At 37.1% G+C, this 20890-nt stretch overlaps 3 protein-coding genes across 3 annotated transcripts; 1 reads left to right on the top strand and 2 right to left on the bottom strand.

The window, feature by feature from the left end:
• Positions 1-1844: 1844 nt before the first annotated feature.
• Positions 1845-3803, bottom strand: LOC113639262. Its single transcript, XM_027141004.2, has 4 exons — positions 3719-3803; positions 3421-3443; positions 2786-3270; positions 1845-2682 (listed from the first exon to the last, which is right to left on the bottom strand). The coding sequence occupies exons 2-4, from the start codon at positions 3441-3443 to the stop codon at positions 2246-2248; spliced, it is 945 nt and encodes a 314-aa protein (XP_026996805.2). The 5' UTR covers positions 3719-3803; the 3' UTR covers positions 1845-2245.
• LOC113650537 lies at positions 3618-6941 on the top strand. Its single transcript, XM_047816082.1, has 2 exons — positions 3618-3998; positions 5582-6941. The coding sequence occupies exon 2, from the start codon at positions 5598-5600 to the stop codon at positions 6939-6941; it is 1344 nt and encodes a 447-aa protein (XP_047672038.1). The 5' UTR covers positions 3618-3998; positions 5582-5597.
• Positions 6942-16530: 9589 nt separating this feature from the next.
• Positions 16531-17630, bottom strand: LOC113650538 (DNA-directed RNA polymerase II subunit RPB1-like). Its single transcript, XM_027158934.2, has 2 exons — positions 17399-17630; positions 16531-17082 (listed from the first exon to the last, which is right to left on the bottom strand). Exons 1-2 carry the CDS (start codon positions 17400-17402, stop codon positions 16598-16600), a joined length of 489 nt encoding a protein of 162 aa, XP_027014735.1. The 5' UTR covers positions 17403-17630; the 3' UTR covers positions 16531-16597.
• Between the last annotated feature and the right edge of the window lie 3260 nt (positions 17631-20890).

Below are 20890 nucleotides of genomic sequence, written 5' to 3'. Positions count from 1 at the left end.
CCTCGTTCTGTGGCCATTGCTAAAACTAGGGCGCATTCCTCTGGTGACACCGATGAAGTGCGGGGGAACAGTTTCGCTGACCAAATGGCTAAACAGGCTGCGGCCTCACGCCCACTTCCCCCAAACCTATCTCCAACCATGGTCTCTGTTAACACCATGATCAGTGCTGTTCTACCTGACATGGATCTTCCTTCGCTGCAGGCTTCAGCTTCACCTGCTGACCATGAATTTTGGACTAGTCAGGGTGCGACTGATTCCTATGTTATTCTAGATAACAAGGGCTGTGTCTGTCTACCGCGACATTGTACTCCTTTTCTTGTCCGCGAGTTTCATGGCCCGACTCATCGCAGACGAAGAGGGGTGTTACAAGACTTATCTGAGGTTTTTTGTATTTTCCGCTTACACACAGACATGAATAGAATATTAGACGGATGTTTAATATGTGCGTAGAACAACATTTCAAAATCAGGTGCCACACATCAACACCTTCCCACGCCTGACACTCCCTTTGAAGAATGGCAGATCGATTTCACACACATGCCTAGACACGGTCCTTTCAGATATCTTTTGGTAATGGTTGATAAGTTCTCCAGATGGGTAGAAGCCTTCCCATGTAGTAAGGAAAATGCTAGAGTTGTGGTACAGAAGCTAACTACTGAAATAATTCCTAGATATGGCATCCCTGTAGGAATTGATTCTGACAAGGGAACTCCATTTACATCTAAAGTCACTCAGCTTCTGTGTAAAGAGTTAAAGATCAATTCGCATTTCCACATTCATACAATCCCAAACTTTGGAATAGTCTTCCTGATAGTTTTCAGGGCTCAGACACACTTTCCAAGTTTAAATGTAGATTAAAAACTCATCTCTTTAGTCTTTAGTACACTTAATACTTCCCAAAATATTGTGCTCTAATAAATCTGACCAAATAACATTATCATCTAGTGCTTGCTAATATTATGAACAGCAGCTAAGTTAATCCCATTCCACTGCTTCTCACTTTCTACCCATCCTGAGGCATCCAGAAATTATTGCAGCTCTGATTGTCTTTGTGCAATGAAGATTTTGGACCCCCACTGAGATGAGGCAGACTCTGTGAAAATCCTGAGGTATCTAGAGATTTACCAGCTCCATGCTTACCTACAAAACCATATATGGACCAGCAACCGCTTACCTCAAACCTCTTGTCACTCCTCGCACTGCACCTCGCACCCTCAGATTTAGTAGAGGGCAAGAGTCTTCTCTGTTCCAGCACCAAGGTGGTGGAATGAACTTCCCCTAGATGCCCAAACAACTGAGTCACTTAAACAACAGCTGAGGCATTTAAACAACGGCTGAAGACCTACCTCTTCCTAAAAAAACTAATATTTTTCTGAATATTTTCCTAAGATATTATTATTATTATTTTTTAATACTATTCCTCCCAGCAGAGTTTCTAGGCTTCTAGCATACTAAGTCTGTAACAGTAGTACATTACTCATAAGTAGTGTACCAGTGTAGATGTATTCATTGCTGGAGGCTTCAAAGCATTTTTGTATGTGTCTATTTATTTATTTATTTATTTATTTATTTATTTATTTATTCATTCATTCATTCATTCATTCATTTATTTATAAATGGTATATAAATACAACGATCAAGGTTATGTATATATAAAAATGTATATAATTTATTTTATCTATAAATAAAAAGTTTTAATCTAATTTAAATAATTTGAGGTCTGGCTTGGTGTGCATGGGTTGGTAAAATATTTCAATGTCAATTATTATATATTGATAATCTTTAATTATCTAAATCTACATATATTGAAAGGATGTTAAATAAAATCTTTTTATTTCATCATATTTGTTATAGTCATTTTTATTTCAATATTTAAACAGATTGTATGAAAGTACTGAAGTTATTACATGTAACATTGTTTTCCACTTAAAAAAAAAAACAGGACAGAAAAAAATCAGCATGCAAAATGATAACCTTGTCACAGGGTTTATATCACTTCTAGCTCACAGATTCATTGGTTGTTATTTACTGCAACATTCATTTACTACAACATCCATTTACTGCTTTTTATTTATGTTCATGTTTAGTGGTTTTTAATGCTCTTGAATGACATAGAATCTAAAAATTTTTTAGTACTTTATTCTTATTTGAACAAAATCTGAAGTGCTACAGAATATTTATTTTTCTGTGTAACTCTGTTCAAAACAAAAGAAACAGCATGTTATTGTGATATTGAGCTGTTCTCTTAGGTACAGATGGCTGCCAGACGTTGGTTGTTCTCCTTCATCTGATTGATGAGTCTTGGCAGGTCATTGCGATAGAGGAGCTCATTCCCTGTAATCGGCTCCTGGAGGATGGATCTGCGAGTCAGACCATCAGCCACACTGACCCTCCCACTGAGGACACCCAGAAGATTGACAGCTCCTCTCAAATTCTGTTGGAACTTAGCTACAGACTGACTCTGTTTCTTCACTTTCTCGATTCCTTCACCTATCTGATTTAGCTGGACATTTTTCTGACTGATGTCACGTTCGGTCTGAGAAATCATAGACGCGTAGTGAGATACTTTAAGTTCATAGTTTCTCACTTCATTCTCAGACTTTCTCACCTCCTCTTGAGCCACTTGGACAGATTTGTTTGCTTGATCCAGTTCAACTCCACCACCAATCATCATGGCAGGACCTGAAGAAACAAAATACAGAGTCAGAACAGACACTCACATGAAGGTTATGATGATGAAACAGTTCAGATGTCATTATTTTTATCTGTATGCTGTAAGTCTTACCTGCAATCAATCCAATGAAAGGTATAAACAACACTCCTGCCCCAACACCTGTGACAATTGCAGCATCCTGTTTCCTTTTCTTCTGAGCCTGAAGTGTGTTTATTGCTGAATTCAGATTTCTCCTGGTCTGATCCAGAGCTCCCTGAACTGCTCTGAGTAAATTTTCATTTGATTGCTTCTTTTGTTTCAAGTTGTCTAAGGTTAGATTTGTGTCATTTATCTCCTGCTTGAGTTTCCCCTCCTCTTGTATCAGCCGCTCTAAGTTTTCATCCAGACTCTTTAACCCTGAACTGGCTTCCTGTTCTGACTGCTTCATGAGCTGATGAGCCTGTACTATCTGCTTTCTGATGTAGTCGTAGTTGGAGCATTTCCCAGTTACAGGATCTACATGTGCCTCAATAAGAGCCTTATAGACTTCATTCAGGGAGGAGACCCCACCTTTCAGTGGAATGAGAACAGCTTCAGCTGTGTTCTTCAGAACAGCTCTAACAAAACAAAAGAAATAAACAAAACATTTCAACATAGAAAATCAAAAGTCCGTAAACAAATATTGGATTAATTTTTGTTTTGGTTGATTATTTTTAAGTGAATTAATTGTTATGAATCATTTTTGTTAATTATGGAATTCAACTCACTCCACTGATGAAAGCTGATTCATCTGAAACAGGAAGTAAACATGTTAAAGGGGAAAAACTCAAACCTGATGATAAGATCATTATAAAAATCTCCTTCAGTGTCTCTAGTCATATGTCATCTGTTACAGAATGATTTTTATTAAATAAAGTCCTCTATAGATAAAAAGGAAGATAAATAAAAACAAGTTTGAATGAATCCATGAAGTTATTATATATTTAAACACAGTAAAAAAAATAATAATAATTAAAACATTTTTTAAAAAGAATCCAGCACCTATAAAGCCTGAAACATGATTACCTTGTCAGAGGGTCTCCTGAAGATAAATCTGGAATCAGAGTGTGAAAGTTTAACTCTGTTGCTGTACTTTCTCTTCTGGATCACCACAGTCACTTATTATGTGAGATTTATAAGATGAACTTCTTTTATAAGTGCATCACAGGTGGGTGGGTGAAAAGGGGAGGGCAGATTACACATTATAAATACACCAGGGCTTGTATTCTTGAGGCAGTGCACCACTTGGATCACAGAGCAGACAGAGAACCTCCACACCTTCACTGAAGACTATCAGCATATCCAGGTAGGAAGAATCTGTTCTCAACAATTACTTTTAAAGTTTTGTCACACTGCAAACATTTAATCCTTTTATACAATTCAATTCAAATTTATTTGCCTAGCATTTGGACATTGTCTTAAAGCAGCTTTACAGAACATAAGAAACATCTCGCAAAAAGTTTATTATACAAATATTAATATTAGACAAAGTTTAAGACATTTAAATGTGTTGTATTTATCTACATATAAAAATATAAAATCTTTGTCTTACAGTTATGAATGCAAGAAACAGACAATGATATAGATGATAGATGCCATTAAATTCTTAATATTGAAGGTGTGTGTGTGTCTGTTTCTGTGTGTGTCTGTGTGTGTGTGCACATGCACTCATTATGCACATTTATGTCATCTTGAAATGTTTCTATTCTTGCTTTTGTAAGCTTCCACTTATCTCTTCAAAGCGATGTTTCCTCTCCTCACTTGGATCATAGAGTTTCTCCACTTTGAGAAGCCTATAGCTTGTCTACACCTTTTACTTCATCTCACTCTGAAACTTTATTTCACTCTGAGGCTCATGAAGTTTAATGAACAGGCCTTTAAAATCTATGTTCTGTTCATTTACTTTAATATTCTCTAGTGTAAAAGGTATTTATGAGTTTACTCTATATCATGTGCTTATGATACTATATCATACTCTACAACAGTATACTGTGAGGGCTTACTTTTAAAGAGGTGATGTTTCATTCATGCATCTTACCATGATAAAGTTCTGACTCGTGTGTGTGCTTTCAATTCCTTTTGGACAAAACATGACCCCAATATTTCCTGTGTGCTTTTGGGCTTTATCCAATAAATTTGTACTTAAACTAACTTTCCTTTTTTGCACATTTATATTGGGCAACTTCCTCTTAAAATTCATTCACTTTTTACAGTCAGTCTGAGTGGCTCATAGCTTTTGTTGTTCAATTATATTTTACTTCTTTAGTTTATATTAATTGTTGTTATTTAAAATTTCCTAAAGTCTAAACTGATGTCTGGTGTAGTTGTAATTATAGCATTGCTCAGTGAAGAAGCATGAGATCTGGGATTCTGGGGTAATTTCTTTTTTACAGCACATTTTAGCTGAATGCTATAAACAGATCTGATGAGAAATACAACAGTGAAACATCTGTACCACAGTTAAGCTTGGAGGAAGAGGTGTGGTGGTGCTGGGAACCATTTCAGCTGTTGGTCCTGATGAAATGTGCACTAATAATATAGTTTATAAAAAGCTGCACATAGGTTTACCCACAAGGCATAAACATAAAGAAACCAAGGGGTAAATGTATTCCATACTAAATCACTAACTATTTATTTAATCTGTTGTAATTTTCTGACCACTGATTTGACTTTAAGATACCTTTAAGATACCTTTAAAATATTAAATTAATGGTTCAGCACTGACATAACACCTAATATTTAACATACTGATAATCTTAAAGTGTCTATAATATTGAACACAATCACATCTAACTCGTCCAGTGTTCAAGCAAGTTGAGTGTTGAAGTGTTGAAACTTTTTATTAGCTATGGTGATGTCATTATTAATTTATTTTCTTTTTGTTTTTAGTAGGACAAAAGAAGCCATGGATTCGAAAATTGCAAATAAAACTCAAAGCCTCACCACAGCCGAAGAGATGAGGAACCAAACCAAGCTTGTGATGCAGCCGTACGCCAACTGGGAGGAGTATCTGACTCCTGCTCCTCTCTCCATAGCCATCCTGGGAGAGCTGGTCTTCATCTCCTCCAATACAGATTTCTCCATCAACAAGAACAAACCTATAGATGGCTACAAGTTCATCAAATACCCAGAGTCATTTCGTGCCTGCCTCATGCAGGTGTGTAACTCAGGCTGGTGCGCTTTCAATGAGGCCCATAAGAACATGGATCAGATTAGACTCCACACCATTAAAGTTCCTGATTACATGAAGTCAGCTGTGAAGATCCTGTTCCAAGGCAGTGATGAGGCTGTCGAAGCTCACCTCCCTAAACAGCTGGAGAACATCCGTGTTGTTGCAGATGAATGTCTTGAGCTGGCCGATTCAACAGAAAAACGGTTCACTGATGTCATCAACATTATCCGAGAACTGCTGGAAGCATGCTTAAATGCTGAGCACTTTTATGGAGAGGAGCTGGAGGAAATCAAGAAGAAACTGGAGGAAGCTAAGCTGAGGAAACAGTCATCAGAAGAAGCTGCTAAACGCTCAGAGAAATCAATTAAGGACATGCAAAAGCATCTGAATGAAGCCCATGAAAGTTACAGCAAAGCAATGGATTCTCAGTCCAGTTTTTACAGCCATGCTCAACTGGACAAGACCAGAGAGATGTATGAGAAGAGTGTAGATAACATGAAGAAGAACCAAAAGGAGCTGACTGACATCCTGATCACCATGAGGAACTGTGAGATCAAAGAGATAGACTTTAACACCACTATAAAAATGTTGGTTCGGGGTATGGATGTCATGGGGAGAGTGAAGGAGCAGTGGAAGGAGATGGTGCGCTTCTTTCAGATGGTGTCTAACATTGTGAAAATCAGTCTGACCCTTAAAGATTTTGTATCCACATCTGAGGAGACACAGAAGCTTTCCTACAACACAAAGCTCTTCTCTAAAGATCTGCTCTACAATCAAGCCTTTCAAGCCACTAACATCACCAACCTTGTCAACATGATCGCTACAACCTACACTGAGGTGTTCACCAAGCACATCATGTATTCTGTCAGCATTGTGGGAAAACTGATGGTCATGGACAAGGAAAAGCCAGAGTTTCAGTTTGAGGTTGGTCAGTTACGGAACGCCTGTGATGGGGCTCACAAAGCCATCTTAGTCCTTGTCCTAAAGAACAAGAGGGAGTTTGAAGAGAAGAGTCTTGCAAGACTGGAGAAGATTTATAAAGAGTTGCTCGCCATTCTACCTGCTGCTGCTCCATAAGAGATAAAGCGCATTCAAGCAGCTGTTAAAAGTGGATTCACAGAAGAAGATGAATCAGACTACGCCTGAGTGAATGAACAAAAGTTCTTCTCTACAATTATATCCTATAAAGCTCCTAAAGTATAAAGCAAGTGCCTTACACTGTAATTAGCACAGTGTTCGTATTCAAGCTTCTTGTCACATGTGATCATAAATATCATGTGAGCATCATATCATTCATTTTTTGTCACTTTTAATTAACTTGTTTTTTTTCTAATTACATTTATAATACAAATATAATACACATGTAATATTCTTGTGTATGTTAATATATGTGTATGTATTAATGCTCTGTCTTAACAGCAAAGTCACAAATTTATTCTGAATTCAATTCTCTAATACCACAATATAACGTATAACTTTTTCCATTAGCTTTGCATTTAACAAAAAAATAAAGATTTCTTACTTATGTGTATTATTTAGTACTCAGTAGTTTCTTAAGTGATAAATTTCTAAAATGAAAAAAGTCGTTTACTTCACCTCCTTCTTCAGGTTTACAATTATAAAGACTAAACTCTTATAAATGGATGTATTTATTATTTTTTCAGTGTTAGTGTTGATGTTAAATTGGTCCTCTATCACTGTACCAACCCAAATGTACCAGAAAAATCCACTAGAAGATTCTGACATAAAATAATTGCCTTACAATTTGGATTTGTTTGTTTGCACTTTACCAGAATAAACACTCTCTGCAATTTCATTCATTTCGTCTACTTTTCTGATTTCCCCTTGGGGATTAATAAAGTTCTCCACTAATAATACTTTGTTTTAACACGTGTTAAGCTATAGTAAGAGGGACTATACACTCTCAGATGAACCTCCAGTCTCCTGCATATGGGTCCATCAGAATAATGCAGGCATTCATGAAAATATAGAACTTTTCCTACTTTTATTAGTTAGCGTTCATGAGGTTTTGAACACCATACGTTACAACTTATTACACAACTTCCTGTGCATACTTTACCTGCACGTACAACGACTCATATGTCAGCATGCCAAATCCTAATAACACAATTACCTCCATAGACAAAATAAACACACAAAAATAAATCTCACACTATCACTATGGCAACATTTACCTGTATGTAGAAATGTTGAGGAACGTTGATAGTTAACACTAGGTTTACTGGATTTTTAATTTTCTGGTGCGGGTCCCGAGGTGTGATTCCCCCCTGTTGAGATTTTCACAGTTCTTCAGCCCTGCTTTTGTTGTGCAAACGCCCCCATCACCTGTGAGGCCTGGCTCATTTGCATTTGTTCACTCAGAATAGCTCAGATCCAAGGCAGGCCAAACCTCTGTCTGTGACGGAAACCTTCATGGCCTATCTATACAAAATAGTCTTGTCACTCCTCGAACTGTACCTCATCCCTCAGATCTACTAGAACTGCTTGACCCATGATCTCTCAGGTCAAGAGTCTTTTCTGTTCTGGCACCAAGGTGGTGGATTAACTTCCCCTATACCAGGGGTCGGCAGCCCGCGGCTCCGGAGCCGCAAGTGGCTCATCCCTCTGCTGCGGCTCCCTGTAGATTTGGAAAATAAATATTTAATTTAAATTTATTTTATTTTAGTTAGTTAGTTTATTAAAAAAATGTAGTTCTAAATTCTAAGATTATGATGCTCTCGTAACATTAAAATAAACCGTGTGTTTTTTTGTCACTCAAAATATGCGTCATAACTGCCGAAATCCGACACAGAAGCAGACGCAATTTTGGTTTGCTAAAAGTTAAAATTCTGATGTCATGAATATGAAGAGGACTCAATTAAACATTGAACATTTTATTTGAAAATAAAACCCAGCGTATTTTTGTTAAGTTTAGTTCAAACTGTTCAAAATATTTTTGTTTACCTGCAGAAATAATTTTTTTACTCGGTAGCAGTTCATTGATTGCATAAATGAACACACTACAGTTTTTTCTAAATGTGGTGTCTTCTGCTTATGCACTTGTATTTGTTATACTCCTGTTAAACAATAGGGGGGCAGTACGGGGAATGAAGGGATGAGATTTAAGGTGGCAGAAGAAGATAGTCGTGATTATGAGGATGAAGAGTGTTGCACGTGTGATGTGAAAAGAGATAAAGTAAAGAATTGTTCCCTTGACCTTGATTGCTTCTTTTACTAATACTACACATTACCACACTATACTTTCCATAAATGTAAAAAATGATATATGCAGCATTCTCTTCATTTTAGATGTCAAAAGGGTTTTGTGGCTCCCTGTGTTTTATTTTCTATATATATGTCTGTAGAGCCCTGCTAAAATAAGGGCCTAATAATTATTTAGTTTGTGTTTTATTTTGCAGTAAATCGTTAATTATTACTTTCAAACAGAAAAGAAATAAGTAAGGGAAATACTGTTATAAAAAAAAAAAGGGTTTTGTATTGACCAATGAGGTGGGTTTCTCGCTGACCTCTGGAGGTCAGGGGGAGGAGCGGTAAAGAAAAAAAAAGGAGGAAGTGAGTGAGTTGGTCGGAGGACACGAGGTGGCCGACAAACGTGTGCACATCGGCGGTTCGGGAAAAAAATACTGTGGCATTTGACAAAAACCTAACAACTGAGTTTGCAGACGACATAAAAGGACATCTAGCAGATAATAGACTGCTGAACAAAAATAAACCGGAAATGAACTCTGTGAGGAGCGCATGGTGAGAGTGGCTCCGCGTGCGTGTGTTCCCGCGACAGACAAAAAGGATATCAAGTGCTTTTCATCTGACTGCTTAACGGTTTGCAACGCGAATGGTCGTGTACAGTGTTTGAGCACCGGAGAAACTAAGGATACGAAATTCGACAGGAGATACCGCAGGCCACGTGGAGACTTCTACTGCATCTTGGCTTCGTTTTCATCGTTGGATGGTGGGCGCTTCTCTTTTGAGCTTCCATGTTCCATTGGATTACGTGAGTACTACAGTATAAAGTGTTCACCTGAGCTCCAACTAAGTGCACCAACGAGACATTTAAATCCCAGCTGGGTAACATTACATTTGTGGGGTTTTGGGTTGTTTTATTTACACTTGTTTCAGAGAATAAATGTTTGTTTATTGTTTCTACGTTACAATCCCCTGTGATTTGCTTCTTTAAGCAAAGAGGTTGGTGAAAGGCCTGTTATGTAACTTTTTTGAGAGTGATGCTATTGTAATTTACTATTAAGTGATTTATTATTATTATTTACTGTTACTATTTACTATTAGGTGGTTAATATTTTCTGAGTGATAGAAGAGAAATAAAAAATTTAAAGAAACACTGAAGTCTGAAGCCCGATGTTAAACACAGCAGTTTGAGTTACTTTGGTAGTACACATCACACCTTCGGTAAATTTAGATGTGCCTCTCACGTATAAAATCATTTCCCTAGACAGATCAGAGCCAGTTAATCGGTGAGAGGGCTACATGTCCAAATGGCTCTTTGAGGGTCAGGGTATATTCTGGCAAACGGTTTAACTATTGCGTTTTGCAATCAGCATAGCAAACTGTAGCACACACCGTTTACCAACACGCAATGGGTAACTCGCAAAGCACAATGTTCCTTCTGTTTACCCAGTGCAATACCATAGAAAGGAATTAAAAGTACGAGGCTCCAGGTGTAAGAAGCGGAACAACAGTTACAAAATTTCAAAGTTAAAGTTCATGCAAACAGATATTAATAGACAGGTTTCAGTCAAATATTTATGGTTTATTTAGCAAAATTCAGTGTTATAAACATACATCCTCTTCTATGTTTAATATTCTCATTAAAGTGAGCATCATGAATTTAGGAATCAAAATAATAAATGATAGGCTACTATATCTGTCAGAGGAAATTAAATTTATTTTTGTGCCCTTTTATTTATTCATTTATTTTATTATTTTTCTATGTTTGTGTTAGACAAATCCATCTGTGTGAAAATGGTATCACAAAAACAAGTAAATTAATGCTGAATAATAATAAATTACGTTTCGTAATTAATTATTAGTATTTCTCTCAATGGCTCTGATAGTCTACTAAACCGCATATGATTGGTCAAACGTAATAACCGCCCAATTTGAATTGAATTGAAACATTATAACAAACATGTATGAAGATGGACACATGGATATGAAAATATCAGATCATTTATCAGAGCTTGGTATGGAAAAGGGGGAATTCTGTTTGGCCTGTGAGAGGGCCAGTAACGTTACGCCTCATAGTGTTCATTTCACGTAAATACTTTGATAAAGCATTTCACTGAAATAATATATGATTGTTTATTATTACCATCCAGCCCATCCCTGCTAAAAAAACCCAGCATTGCTGGTCCAGCATAAGGTATGTTTTGCATGATGGGACCAGCTTGGGATGGTGGTATGCTGGTCCAGCATTAGGTGCTGGTTGCTGGTGTGCTGGCCTACCAGCCTGGGATGGTGTTGTGCTGGTCAACATATGTTGTCTATGATGCTAGTATAATCCCAGCAAGACCACAACAAAACCCATTTGTTACTTATCACATATCTTAGTGCATATTCCTAGTTAAATAAAGACCAAGACAATTTTTTAGAGAATTGTAATTCACTTTTAAGACTCTTCTCTTCAAACTCCCTCTTGTTCTTTAGGACAAGGACTAAGATGGCTTTGTGAGCCCCATCACAGGCGTTCCGTAACTGACCAACCTCAAACTGAAACTCTGGCTTTTCCTTGTCCATGACCATCAGTTTTCCCACAATGCTGACAGAATACATGATGTGCTTGGTGAACACCTCAGTGTAGGTTGTAGCGATCATGTTGACAAGGTTGGTGATGTTAGTGGCTTGTAAGGCTTGATTGTAGAGCAGATCTTTAGAGAAGAGCTTTGTGTTGTAGGAAAGCTTCTGTGTCTCCTCAGATGTGGATACAAAATCTTTAAGGGTCAGACTGATTTTCACAATGTTAGACACCATCTGAAAGAAGCGCACCATCTTCTTCCACTGCTCCTTCACTCTCCCCATGACATCCATACCCCGAACCAACATTTTTATAGTGGTGTTAAAGTCTATCTCTTTGATCTCACAGTTCCTCATGGTGATCAGGATTTCAGTCAGCTCCTTTTGGTTCTTCTTCATGTTATCTACACTCTTCTCATACATCTCTCTGGTCTTGTCCAGTTGAGCATGGCTGTAAAAACTGGACAGAGAATCCATTGCTTTGCTGTAACTTTCATGGGCTTCATTCAGATGCTTTTGCATGTCCTTAATTGATTTCTCTGAGCGTTTAGCAGCTTCTTCTGATGACTGTTTCCTCAGCTTAGCTTCCTCCAGTTTCTTCTTGATTTCCTCCAGCTCCTCTCCATAAAAGTGCTCAGCATTTAAGCATGCTTCCAGCAGTTCTCGGATAATGTTGATGACATCAGTGAACCGTTTTTCTGTTGAATCGGCCAGCTCAAGACATTCATCTGCAACAACACGGATGTTCTCCAGCTGTTTAGGGAGGTGAGCTTCGACAGCCTCATCACTGCCTTGGAACAGGATCTTCACAGCTGACTTCATGTAATCAGGAACTTTAATGGTGTAGAGTCTAATCTGATCCATGTTCTTATGGGCCTCATTGAAAGCCCACCAGCCTGAGTTACACACCTGCATGAGGCAGGCACGAAATGACTCTGGGTATTTGATGAACTTGTAGCCATCTTTAGGTTTGTTCTTGTTGATGGAGAAATCTGTATTGGAGGAGATGAAGACCAGCTCTCCCAAGATGGCTATGGAGAGAGGAGCAGGAGTCAGATACTCCTTTGAGTTTTCTTTGCAATTTGCGAATCCATGGCTTCTTTTGTCCTACTAAAAACAAAAAGAAAATAAATTAATAATGACATCACCATAGCTAATAAAAAGTTTCAACACTTCAACACTCAACTTGCTTGAACACTGGACGAGTTAGATGTGATTGTGTTTAATATTATAGACACTTTAAGATTATCAGTATGTTAAATATTAGGTGTTATGTCAGTGCTGAACCATTAATTTAATATTTTAAAGGTATCTTAAAGGTATCTTAAAGTCAAATCAGTGGTCAGAAAATTACAACAGATTAAATAAATAGTTAGTGATTTAGTATGGAATACATTTACCCCTTGGTTTCTTTATGTTTATGCCTTGTGGGTAAACCTATGTGCAGCTTTTTATAAACTATATTATTAGTGCACTTTTCATCAGGACCAACAGCTGAAATGGTTCCCAGCACCATCACACCTCTTCCTCCAAGCTTAACTGTGGTACAGATGTTTCACTGTTGTATTTCTCATCAGATCTGTTTATAGCATTCAGCTAAAATGTGCTGTAAATAGGAAATTACCCCAGAATCCCAGATCTCATGCTTCTTCACTGAGCAATGCTATAATTACAACTACATCAGACATCAGTTTAGACTTTAGGAAATTTTAAATAACAATTAATATAAACTAAAGAAGTAAAATATAATTGAACAACAAAAGCTATGAGCCACTCAGACTGACTGCAAAAAGTGAATGACTTTTAAGAGAAAGTTGTCCAATATAAATGTGCAAAAAAGGAAAGTTAGTTTAAGTACAAAGTTATTGGATAAAAACCAAAAGCAGACAGGAAATATTGAGGTCATGTTTTGTCCAAAAGGAATAGAAATTACACACACGAGTCAGACCTTTATCACGGTAAGATGCATGAATGAAACATCACCTCTTTAAAAGTAAGCCCTCACAGTATACTGTTGTAGAGTATGATATAGTATCATAAGCACATGATATAGAGTAAACTCATAAATACCTTTTACACTAGAGAATATTAAAGTAAATGAACAGAACATAGATTTTAAAGGCCTGTTCATTAAACTTCATGAGCCTCAGAGTGAAATAAAGTTTCAGAGTGAGATGAAGTAAAAGGTGTAGACAAAACGAAATTTGCCATGGTTCAATAAAGTTATTTGGGATATGATGAAAAAAACAGATGTGGCGCTGAAAAAATTTGTAAAATCAGGACTAACAACGGATCGATTTTCTTTTACAAATCTAAGAAATAAAGTTACAGCCGGGCTTAGAAAGGCCAAATCCAGTTTTTTTTACTTGAAAGCATTAGAAATGCACAAGGCAATAGTAGAATAATATGGAAAACTATTGTTAAATTGATTGGAAATGAAAAGTCAATGTGAGAATATTTGTCTCAATATTAATGGAAAAATTATTGATGACTCTTTTGCAATAGCAACAAATTTTAATGAATATTTTAATTGTCTAAAATTCAGTTCAGAATTTTCAAATTGTTCATCCCCCTCTCATAATCAATGACAACTCTTGTTTTAGTCTTAGTTCAATAACTAAAACTAAAGTAAAAATAATCACGGCGTTAAATAGCAGCAAAGCAAAAGATATTTATGGACTTGATACTTCTTTTCTGAAACAATATAAGTACATCCTCTCTGATCCACTGACAACAATGATCAATCAATCGATTAGTGAGGGTATTTTTCCAGCAGCTGGAAATAAACAAGACATGAACAATTACCGTCCAATAAGTATTCTGCCAGTTGTGTCAAAAGTACTCGAAAAGACGGTGGTGGAGCAACTTACCATCCACTTTGAATCACAAGCTCTCAAATCCCATGCAATTTGGCTTCAGGTGTAAATATTCTACTGACTTTGCATGTTGCTATCTCTTGGAAACTATCAGGGCGTATGTGGATCAGGGAAGAGTGGCAGGAGCGGTCTTCCTTGATCTGCGTAAAGCTTTTGATACTGTTAATCACCAGATACTTTATAGTAAATTAAATCAATATAGTCTCTCTGAGCCAAAACTGGATAAGATCTTATTTGAGTGACCGACATCAGTGTGTTCAAGTAAATAACAAAAAATCTGAGTTTAGAGCCATATTGATGGGTTTGCCGCAGGGGTCTATCTTGGGACCCTTGCTTTTTAGCATCTATATAAATGATCTCCCTAGAGCGTGTTTGGACGTTGACATAATCATGTATGCTGATGATACAGTGATCTTAACTTATGGGGAAAACGAACTGGAGGTTGCTGACAAATTATCAAAAGTAATGCAAAAAGTTATAGAATGGTTGCAGATGTCTTGTCCAACCTTAAATGTTGATAAAACGGTCTCAATGTTTTTCTCAAATAAACATAAGTTACATCTATATCAAATATTCAAGTAAATGGGCAAAAAAATAAAAATGTAAAGGAAACAAAATATATAGGTGTCATGATTGAAGCAAACGCCTCTCCCTCTGATCGCCAGCAGAGGGAACCTTCCGCCGAGTTTCCAGACTGCATCTCCCATAATCCTCTCACCTTGACTGATTACAACGCCAGCTGCTGCCAATCACCCACTTCCTATAAAGTTACACCTGAATTTGACCTCAGTGCGAAGTCTTAATGTGCTACGGCTGTCATTCTGAGCGGTCTCTTTTCCTGTGTCATTCTGAGCATTCTCTTTTCCTGTGTCATTTCTGTCTCTCCTACATTGCTGTGTTTGCTGGTTTTGACCCTTGCCCGTTGTACTACGAGTTTGTTAATAAAGCTTGCAAATGGATCCTCGGCTTCACGAGCCATCATTACATTAGGTCTAATTATTAATTTGAATCTAGGTTTTAAAGGTCATATAAAAAAAAAACTTGGTAATAAATTGAAATTTAATTTGAATTATAAGCATATTAGAAATTCATTAACTATGGAAGCCTCGAATATTTATTATAATGCTATGATTGTACCGCATCTACTGTATTGCATGTCTAGTTGGTCTCAGGCATGTAAAACATCATTAAAATTACTAGAATCATTATGCAAAAGGGCAATAAAAATTCATGATAAAAAGCCTCATCAGTACCATCATTGTAATATACTGAGTAAATATAATGTTTTGAGAACCGCATTAAAAACATAACCAAATTTCTGCTTTATTTTAAATGATCAATAATATCACTGCTCCCCCTTTGAGAAAATTTGTCACACTAAATTCAGATAGACTTAATAGAGCTACAAGATCGACAGTCAGAGGAGAGTGCAGCGTTCCAAGATGCAGAACTACTTATGGTCAACATTCGTTTTTTTATAAAGCAGTAAGCTTTTGGAATACTCTTCCAAATGATATTATTTTATGTACAAACTATAGCACATTCACACGCCTGACCAAACATTGGCTATTAACAAAGCAAACTTGTGAGCACTAAATGACTGTGATATGAACAATGTAGACAGTGAGTGAGTGAGTGAGTGAGTGAGTGTTAGATTCATGAAGTGGAGAGTGTTTTTAGTGTTTTTATTGATGTGAGGTGTCATAAATGTACATGAGTGCATGCACGCGCACACACACACACACACACACACACACACACACACACACCTTCAATATTAAGAATTTAATGGCATCTATCATCTATATAATTGTCTGTTTCTTGTGTGCATAACTGTAAGACAAAGATTTTATATTTTTATATGTGGATTGTTGTGAAAAATCCCAGAACCCAGCATTAAAAACAGAGTGACATGCCTTAAGGCGATTATGATTGGAGTCATAAGACACATGGGGATAAACCCCAGATGTTGTAATAATCTTAAGGTAATATATAACTAGAGAATAAAATAACCAAATAACCACACTTGAGTCAGAGGGTGGATAGAAGGTGATTTATTATTATTATTAAGGTGTTTATTATTAGACCTTAGTAAAGGGGAGTAGTAGGAGTGTAATCTGGAGATCCAGGAGTGTAATCTGGAGATCCAGGAGTGTAATCTGGAGATGCAGGGTTAGAATCAGAGGGAGAAGATGGAAAGGTGGGAGAGAGGGGACGAACATAGGCATAAGGAGGGGGGAAGCCGGGAGTTCCAAGCTCACGGGTGCAAGGGTGAGCATGAGGACAGCCATCAGTTTGAGATCCCCTGTCCACGAGGTTTACCAGAGTGGTTTGAGAGGAGGACATGAGAACAGGAGGATTTCTCACAATATGGGATGGCAGATAAGCATGCGCAGGCAGTTCAGGAGAACTGAGCTGTTCCAGAAGCGTAGTGAGCTCAGAGATGATATGACGCAGTTGGAAGCGGCGATAGCCGGCCATGGGGTCAGCAGGCGCAGGTCTTGGATAGGGAGAAGGACGAGGGTCCCGGCGGGTGTAGCCAGGCTGAATTGACCGACCTGGAGGTGAAGGATCTAAGGAGAGAGAAGAGTAACTGACTTAGTAGAGATAGAGGAAATAAAGCTTGAGATATGTATATGTTAGCAAGCCCAGCCAGGGGATAAAAAGACAGGCTGAGATCATAAACAATTTAACAGGCTTGAGGAGTCAAAGAACTCCACTTGTACACAAGCAATATTACAGCAGCAATAGCTTAGCAATAGTAACGTTATAGAATGACGAATAGGTAAGAGCTTTTTACATAATATCATGTGACATAGAATAGACTCATAGAGTGAATATAATCAGAAAACTTCATATACAGGAGAAGATAGCAAAAGGGAAACTTACTCATTTTAGTTGAATGCAGGTTTAATCCTCAGGGCAGATGTCTGTCGTAAAAGACTCAGAAGCAAATGGCAAATGTAACTTTGACGAGGGAATGGAGCCCCTTTTTGTGCACATTTGTAATAACAAATGTAAACTTGTTATGAAAAATGGGAAAGACAGTGGTTCTCAGACCTTGGCCCATAGCGATAACATGTTATGTAGAATGGAAAAGACCATTGTTCCCAGACCGTAGCTCATAAATTGTTATGGAAAATGAAGAAGACCATGGGTCTCAGACCTTGGCCCATAGCGAAAACATGTTAGGTAGAATGAAAAAAACAGGGGTCCACAGACCTAGGCCCTGAGAACTAAAGGGAAGAAAATCCATAAATGGGCATTTGGTGCTCATAAACATGTTGTGCAGACTGAAGAAGGCCCAGGTGTTTAGTCTAAAGTTATGCGAAATAAGGGAAGGAAAATCCATAAATGGGCATATGGGTGAAAGGTAATGGGAAATCAGGGGAAATTGGGTCCGGGTGTTTAGAGAACATAGTGGGTAATGCCGATAAAAACAGGTGATGTGGCACCTGGGACTCCAAAAAATAGTGGGAAGCAAAGCGGGGGCGAGGAGTGTTAGGATATATATATATATATCCGGGGCGAGCGGGTTAGTTCGGGGTTGTTTTTATTTTCGCAAGGACGTCGCGAGAGTTTTTGTTTCTTTCTTGATTGATTTGGCATGACATGCTCTTATGGGTTTTAATTTGTTACTTTTAATTTGGCAATAATTTGTTACTTTAAATTTGGCAATTTGATACTTTGAATTTGGCAACTACAATTTGTTGGCTGATTGACCACAATAAAGAAGTTTGCTCATTCTCATCCAGGCCTAAGGAGTTTTCTCAGTTTTTTTGTAGTAATTATAGAGTTAACAGTGAAATTTAACTAAAGGCCTAAGAGAAGAGGACACCCTGTGATGTGTCGGCTTGGAGACCGGCTCTGAGTTCCGACAGGATAAATACAACACATTTAAATATGTCTTAAACTTTTGTCTAATATTAATATTTGTATAATAAACTTTTTGTGTGATGTTTCTTATGTTCTGTAAAGCTGCTTTAAGACAATGTCCATTGTTAAAAATAAATTTAAATCGAATTATATAAAAGGATTAAATGTTTGCAGTGTGACAAAGCTTTAAAAGTAATTGTTGAGAACAGATAGTTCCTACCTGGATATGCTGATACTCTTCAGTGAAGGTGTGGAGGTTCTCTGTCTGCTCTGTGACCCAAGTGGTGCACTGCCTCAAGACTAAAAGCCCTGGTGTATTTATAATGTGTAATCTGCCCTCCCCTTTTCACCCACCCACCTCTGATACACTCATATGTGAAGTTCATCTTATAAATCTCACATAATAAGTGACTGTGGTGATCCAGAAGAGATAGAACATCAACAGAGTTAAACTTAAATTATTATTATTATTATTATTATTATTATTATTATTATTATTATTAATTTATTTTTTACTGTGTTTAAATACATAATAACTTGGTTTCATTCAAACTTAAATTCCAAAAATAAAATGACTGACATGAAGAAATAAAAAGAAAAACAGAACAATCTCATGTTTAAGACTCACAAAATAGTATTTTAGTGTGAAAGACTAAACTTTCTATTTATCATCCTTTTGATCTATAGAGGACTTTTATTAATAAAATCATTCTGTAACAGATGACAGATGTCTAGAGACACTGAAGGAGATTTTTATGATGATCTTATGATCAGGTTTGAGTTTTTCCCCTTTAACATGTTTACTTCCTGTTTCAGTGTAAAATGAATCAGCTTTCATCATTTGAGTGAGTTTAATTCCAGAATTCACAGAAATGATTCAAAACAATTAATTAACTTTTAAATGGAATTGCATAAAAATATTTTTAATTTTCTGTGTTTAAATGTTTTGTTTGTCTCTACAGAGTTGTGCTGAAGAACACACTGAAGCTGTTCTCACTCCACCGAAAGCAGTGGCGGAGTCAGAGGGGTGTCCGGGGTGGCACTGAACACCCCTGACATCTGATTGGCCACCCCAGGTGCCACCCCGAATTTTTATTTGATAGCATTGGAAGTTTGATGCTGATTGACATCTCATTTCACCTATCAAAATAAGTCTTTGTTTGACATTCGGTCGTGGCGCCGCTCAACATTTCAAATCCATCAATCAATGACAAGAAAGAGTTGAGAGCTAGAGAAGAATTCTGTAACAGTCTAATACTAAAACATCAAATTTCGGTAAGTTTTGAGAGTAAACATCAGGATTTAGTTTTCCTGAAAAATATTTCAAAAGTTATGTCGCTATATAAATTGATGTTAGATGCTATTAACAGATTAATCAGACAATAGAGATCGGTTCGTTCCCCAGTTTAGCCATAATATACATTAGGTTGACATTTGTGCTATTTATACATGTATACAGTGCAGTGTCTGTGTGTAAGTCTTTAACTGTTTAGCTAATATGAGGTAACTAGTTTTACAGCTGTCAGTGTTTAATGTTGTTATTAAACTATGCATCTGCTAATGTTACTCAAAAGATTACTGCAATTGCAGACAGCCTGTTAGCCATCATAAAGGTGATTAAAGTAGTAATTTATGCTGACAGTTGATTTTAAAGTGCAATTATTATCGTGGGATTTGTAGTTAAAGTTGAGTTTGAAATAAAACATCTGTATTTGATGAGTAAATGTATTGTATATATCCATGTGTCATATTTTGACCTGAAAATATTTGGAAATTTTCAGCACTACCTGATTATATAGGCCTATTTATGAAAGTGTGTTTGACATACACAAGATAAAATTATAACATAATATATTATAAATTATAAAGTATATTATGAGAGATATATTCTACCTCTAATGCGCAATTATGGGGTTCATCCATGCTCCTTGTTAGGGTAATTTGTTTCATAGTCTGATGACCCCGTAAAGTTGTGCGCCACTGACTGAAAGGTGGGGTCTCCTCCCTGAATGAAGTCTATAAGGCTCTTATTAAGGCAGATGTAGATCCTGTAACTGGGAAATGCTCCAACTACGACTACATCAGACAGCAGATAGTACAGGCTCATCAGCTCCTGAAGCAGTCAGAACAGGAAGCCAGCTCAGGGTTAAAGAGTCTGGATGAAAACTTAGAGAGACTGATACAAGAGGAGGGGGAAACTCGAGTAGGAGATGAATGACACAAAACTAACCTTAGACAACTTACAAAAAGAGAAGGAATCAAATGAATATTTACTCAGAGAATCTCAGGGAGCTCTGGAGCAGACCAGGAGAAATCTGAATTCAACAATACACACACTTCAGGATCAGGAGAAAAGGAAACATGATGTTGAAATGTCACAGGTGTTGGGGCAGGACTGTCAGTTATACCAGGCATTGGATGGATTGCAGGTAAGAATTACAGCATACAGATAAATATAATGACATCTGAACTGTTTCATCATCATAACCTTCATGTGAATGTCTG

Source organism: Tachysurus fulvidraco, chromosome 7 (assembly GCF_022655615.1).
Source record: "Tachysurus fulvidraco isolate hzauxx_2018 chromosome 7, HZAU_PFXX_2.0, whole genome shotgun sequence".
Classification (NCBI taxonomy): domain Eukaryota; kingdom Metazoa; phylum Chordata; class Actinopteri; order Siluriformes; family Bagridae; genus Tachysurus; species Tachysurus fulvidraco.
Note: the sequence above shows the minus strand (reverse complement) of the source record. Positions and strands in the feature narration are given on the sequence as shown.

Bases quoted from the DNA above. Each gene is read 5' to 3' on its own strand.
- LOC113650537 (XM_047816082.1), top strand. From the start codon at position 5,598: ATGGATTCGAAAATTGCAAATAAAACTCAAAGCCTCACCACAGCCGAA.
- LOC113639262 (XM_027141004.2), bottom strand. From the start codon at position 3,443: ATGAATCAGCTTTCATCAGTGGA. The intron at 3,271-3,420 runs GTGAGTTGAATT...TTGTTTTGTTAG, and splicing joins AATCAGCTTTCATCAGTGGA to AGCTGTTCTGAAGAACACAG. The intron at 2,683-2,785 runs GTAAGACTTACA...TTGTTTCTTCAG, and splicing joins TTTCATTGGATTGATTGCAG to GTCCTGCCATGATGATTGGT.